Here is a 6,000-nt window from a genome sequence, read left to right on the forward strand (position 1 = left end):
GAGGAACTGAAAGCGTCATATCATAGTGATATATGTGTACCTATGTTTATAAAAACACAATTTGTGAAAGCCAGATCTTGGAAACAACCAAGATGCCCGTCACATGTGGAATGGTTGAAAAAGATGTGGTACCTTTATATAATGGAGTACTACTCAGCTATAAAGAATGATAAACTTGAAGCCTTCATATTCAAGTGGATGCCACTTGAAGATATACTTACTAGTGAAATAAACCAGACCCACATCTGTGAATATCGTATTGTCTCCCTAGTAGAAGGACTTACAATTCCGTATATGGTTAGATTTCTAAATTTCTTTGTAAAAATATGTAAATGCTTATTTCTACTTTTATATCATTATTTTCCTTCATATTCTTTAAGGACTTAAAGTTAAATATATCACTATCTGATGGAGAATACCTGTTCCATGATATGCCAAAATGTTTGATATTTAAACAGATAGGGTAAACCGAACTGCATATATTGCAGGTTAATAATTAGCTTCTCTTCTGGAGGGTTAACAACCTAAGGTAGCAGTTCAAAATTAGAGAAAAGGAAGGGCTGCAAGATCAGCCAACATTTTGGCCCTAGCCTTTCAAGGTCAGTGAAGACTCGGGACATAGGAGAACCTGTACTGTAACAACATGTAACTCAGTTGTGCTCCAAATTTTCTGTTCAAGAAGATTATGGAGCCACAGAGGAATGTGTTCGATGACATAAAGTGAGCCTGGGGAGAGTCACATGGAGAAAAAACACTCTCTCAAGCTTTCACAGAGAGCAAATTGGTCAAGCAATGGCCGTGACTCATCCTCAGGTCAGACACTGACAAAAGGATGTACAAAGGGCAGTACAGGGCTACAGGATAAATCTTGAGAGTACTTGGCTGACCTTATCAGATACAAAAGTTACATTTCTTGTTATATAGGTCTTGCTATATCTTGGTCTTAACCATCCAGTAGAAAAGTATAAAAACAAGGTATGTAAAGTAAATCCATATTAATACGATGAGCTGTAAAAGGCTCAAGTCAATAACTTCTGAGGATAACCCACTAATATAGACTGCTAGACAGTGTTAGATTGTTTAGTTGAATTCAAACACCTATAGTATTTAGATGCCAATAGAATATTCATCTCTGACAGGACAAAAAAAAGGATACGAAGGAAAGATCATTTTTTATTTATATATACAAAACAGAATAAATTTACAGCTACTTTCACTTAATTCAATGAGAAGAAAGAGGTGTACTAACAGTGTTTGGACAGAATATCCTGTCTTCTTCTTGTACTATGGATAACCACTAAGAAGATAACAATGTACAGTGTATTGATTATCAAAACTGCCCTATTAATCAGCTGTGAAACTGTCTCATTCATATTTATTTCTTAATATAAATAAATAAATAAAAATAGTCCTCATTGCAAACATTTATCCCATAATTCTTGCTATTGCTGAAACAGTTCTGGAAATCCATTTTGAGAGTGTTGTCTTCACAAGGTCTGATGGAAAAATACAGTGAATACTGCTGCCAAGTAGCGTTCCAGTGGATTTTCCACTGGAAAGGGAGGTTTGTAAACACATGGTGTATTCTGGCCCATTTGACTCTTGGATCTGCACCATGCAACTTACAGCTTTTCTTCAAAGTAAAAAACAACAAATGATGAATGCTTTGGATCTATGCAGGGCACTGAGGAAGTCATAACAGTGCACATAAAGACACTCACAAAAGAGAACTTCCAGAAGTGTTTCAGAGAGTGGCAAGCATGATAGAATTCATGTGTTTGTAGTTAGGAGGAGTATTTTGCAGGAGATTAATGATAATGTGCCTTTTACTATAATAAAAATGGTTAACATTCCCTTTTTTCTATCACACCACATATTTTTAAGCATTAGTAATCATTAGGAGACATGTATTTTATTCATGTGATTGCTTTATCGTTTCTTCTTAGAGGCATTCAGAAGTCCAGTATTTCGGCATGGAACTGATAAGAATGGATTCAGTTTGGGTTTCAGTAAAAACATGCGGCAAGTTTTTGGTGATGAGAAGAAGTATTGGTTGCTACCCATTTTTTCAAGGTATTTTGCTGTTAAAAGACTATTTCAGGAAAAGTCCCTTCTTTCATAGGTCTACCATTCTGCATTGTAACTTCTATTTTTAAAGTATATCTTTGATTTCCTGTCATATCCACATGGTAGTCAGTTAACTCATTGTCACTGTAATGATGTATTGAAGCCAGCATCTGATTTGTATGTTTTCCCTTCTTTTACTGTTAGACTTTCACTCTGTTGTCTTTTTCACAGTTCAACTGTTTTTATTTTAATTCTAGTCTAGGTGATGGCTGCTCCTTCCCAACTTGCCTTGTCAACCAGGATCCTGAACAACCAGCTACTCCTGCAGGACTGAATTCAATGGCTAAAAAGTAATCCCTAGAGCTTTGTTGTTTTTTTATTTCCAAGTAATACATTTTTTCCTCTTCTTTCCTCTGGTTATATGTTCCTTTGGGGAAAAAAAGATTAAGAATATGATGTAATTTACTGCTGTGGTTTCCAATTACAGTGAGAGAGAGAAGCAAGTGTGATGGGATAGGGGATAAATAATGACTTTCAATCACAGTCCTAAAATCTGTTAATAGTCTAGGACAGGGATGGTGGCTCTTTTAGAGTTGAGTGTCCAAAGTACAACCCAAAACCTACTTACTTATCACAAAGTACCAACACTGCATTAAGCCTGAATACTGAGGTTTTAGTTTAGAAAAAATACATATGTCAGTATCATTTGTCTTCAAAAAAATGTGTGATAGGTTCTCTACCACTGGTCTAGGGGGTGAGTAAACAGGAGTTAAGTCTCTATGTATTTTAGTTGATTAAAATGTTTTATTAATGTGACACTAAAAACAATGTAAAATTAGCTCCCCACTGCTGCCATGAGCAGCCAGAGTAAAATTCCCCTTTGCCTCTCTATGCCCTTTTCTTTCTGGTAATTTTTTAAAAGATCAGAAAAAAAAATTCCTGGATCAGGCCTTTGGGGATCAAATGGACCCCAGACACCTATTTAAGCAATTCTATTAACAATGTGCATTGTATTCATTATGTTCTTTAAGAACTTACGAGCATCTCTCAGGCTTTTTCTTTTTTGTATGAAGACAGAAGAGGAGATCTTGAAAATTCATTGTTTTTTTGTTTGTTCGTTTGTTTTGTATTTTGGGGAAGGGTCTACAGGGTGTTCAGGGTGTCACTACTAGATCAGACTCATAGTGATCTGCCTGTTTACAGCCTCCCAAGAGCTGGGATTTCAGGCATGTGCCACCAGGCCCTGTCTCAATTGCTCTCTCAATGTACCCTGGGAGCAGGGCCGGCACAGCAGGCCCAGGGGTCCAACCCTCTGACCCCTGGGCCTGCTTGCAGGCACTTTAATCCACTGAGCTATTTGGCCAGCCATGAAAATTCATTGTCTAGAGACTTTTGCTCAAGATTTAAGCTTTCTTAGGGCTGGGGAGATAGCTCAGTAGCATAAGCGCTTGCCTGGCAAGCACAGAGTCCTGAGTTCAATCCCTGGGTCCTGAGTTCAATCCCTGGGTCCTGAAAGAAAAAAAAAAAAAAAAAAAAAAAAAAAAAAAAAAAAAAAAAAAAAAAAAAAAAAAAAAAAAAAAAAAAAAAAAAAAAACGATTTAAGCTTTCTTTTAAATTCTACTTCATTAAGGGTTTAAAATGGCAACAGAAAGAACCAAAATATAATTCTAACCTTATTACTAACTGGAAGAAGGCAGAATTACTTAAACTTTTAAGATGCTATATCTAAAGTTTCAATGATTTGGACACTGATTTTATATCTCTGCAAGAGCTTTGTTTGCATATGTTCTTCTAGTTTTTAAATTAAAGTAAATAAGAAAAATATAACTATAGTATTATTTATTAAATTCTATAGATTTTCTTCATTGCTACAATATCTCATACACAGGACCAATCCCAATCCTCCTCTTGGGCACCAAACATGAATGAGCAGAGTCCTTTCCAATGCATTTTTTCCAAGGCCCCTGAACCATTTGAAAAATCATTTTAAGTTGTCAAAAGAGATGTAACATATTTGCCATTCCATTGTTTTTGTTGTTGTTGATTTTTTTTGGTACCGGGGATCAAACTCAGAACCTTGGGCTTGCCAGGGAGGTGCTTATGCCAGTGAGCTATCTCCCCAGCTCCATTATCTGAGTCAGCTGACTACAGGCAAGACTTACCTGCTAGTGAAGAGCCCTTTCTGATGTATTTCACTGGGATGTTCAGAGGCATCATGATCTTTTACTGAGTCACGCTGTATGAATTTTGGCTTGAAATTTCCACATAGATAACTCTTAATATATATCGTTATGCTTTAATGCCCAGAAAAATCTAGTTCTAGTAAAACATATCTTAAGATTTGTTTTCAAGCTTTTATAAATTTAGTAGTAGTTTACAATAATATTTCTTTCTCTTATTAAATGTTTTTTAGTTTAATGATTTATGGATTTCAGAGATCATATCTCTCCTCTCAGCATAGATTTTTGCAAAAATCTTAGCTCTGACACTTTTACCTAGCTAAGTGATCTTAAGGAAATCAGCTGGCTTTCTAGTCTTCTCTTCTCTTTCCTATAAACATTGAAGATGGGTTTTGACAGCTAAACTGTCTTTCTTGTGCAAAGAATTTCTGTTGTGTGGCCTACACAAAATTTCTGTGGTTAGTCCTACTGTCACTACTTCAGAGTTGTGCCCCTCTGCCTTGCTACTTACATACCCACCTAAACAATTAAAAATCCTATCCACAAATCTTTTGCAAAAGTGAAGGAGGTCTAGAGATGGAGGGAGATAGCAAGAAGAGGAGGACAAGAATCAAGGTATGCATATCACCAACTCCCCACAACAAATATAATTACTATGCACTTCAAACATGTACTAATACAACATTTTTTAAAAAATTATCTCCAAATGAAAAGAATCAAAACAGAACTTGGAATTTGATTCCTAGCCATTTATGTGCATGCATAAATCTGATTCTCCACTTGTCCATGTATTAGTATTAGTGACTTCCATTCTCCCAGATGGTCAGGGAGGAATAGAAATAATGGTATTATCCCAGTTTCCTCTATAAATCACCTTGTAGTGTATTTATTCCATTTGCAATTCTTATTAGCTCTCCCCTTGAAATACATCGATTATCCTGTTATCTTCTTTGCACCTCCGTGGCACCCCTCTCACCCAAGCAATCATTACTTCTCACATGGGTAATTTCAGTAATTTTCTAACTGCCCTTCCAGCTGTTTCTCTCTACTAAGAATTAACTAGAATCGTGCCACTCTGCTGCTCAGACCCCTCCAGCCGTTTCCCATGTTATATGTAGATTTTTAGAAGGTTGTATAATGTCCTTTGCCATTTGTTGTCCTGTTAGCAACAGTGAATGTTCAGGGAGAACCTAAGCCAAGACATAGGAAATATTCTGCACCTCTTCTGTCCTTCTCTTGAGAAATAATAAGAATTACACAAAAATGAAAGAGTATTTGTGTCTTGTCGGTTTTACTGTTGTTGTTTTTTCACACATGGGCACAAATGTGTGGAGATTTGCTCCTTTTATCAATACTTACCTACAAAGTTTTAGTACAGAGCTGTTAAACCTGCAAAAAATAAAAATTCTAAGTTTTCAGATATAAGGTAATTATTAAGGAGCAAAAGCTTATCCTTATAACTTTAAAAATATAAGTCAGATGGGGCTGCCATGATAGCTCAGCAGGCTAAAGCAGCTGCTTAGACAAGCTTAGGCAAGTGCAGAAATCTGTGGTTCAATCCCCTCAGCACCAGCCCCGCCCCCAGCATGGGTGGAGTGGGCCACATAGTCTGGGCATAGAGCGTAGTGGCGTGCACCTGTAATCTCAGCACTGGGGAGGCTGAAAACAGAAGGATCACTGTGAGTCTGAGCTACCTAGGAAGACTCTGTAACAACCAAATACATTTATATATATTATATATATTATATATATA

At 36.5% G+C, this 6,000-nt stretch overlaps 1 protein-coding gene across 2 annotated transcripts in view; it reads left to right on the forward strand.

Annotated features, from left to right (window-relative positions):
* The window catches only part of Zdhhc2 (zinc finger DHHC-type containing 2), a 90,363-nt gene that overhangs the window by 74,878 nt on the left and 9,485 nt on the right, over positions 1–6,000 (forward strand). For both annotated transcript variants that reach the window (XM_004633056.2, XM_023717231.1), the window contains exons 9-10: positions 1,947–2,073; positions 2,325–2,417. In XM_004633056.2, the coding sequence (XP_004633113.1) occupies positions 1,947–2,073; positions 2,325–2,417 (220 nt within the window). The remainder of the gene's footprint in view (positions 1–1,946; positions 2,074–2,324; positions 2,418–6,000) is intronic.

The sequence above is a fragment of the Octodon degus genome, unplaced genomic scaffold (genome assembly GCF_000260255.1).
Source record: "Octodon degus isolate 3935 unplaced genomic scaffold, OctDeg1.0 scaffold00051, whole genome shotgun sequence".
NCBI classification, from domain to species: Eukaryota; Metazoa; Chordata; class Mammalia; order Rodentia; family Octodontidae; genus Octodon; species Octodon degus.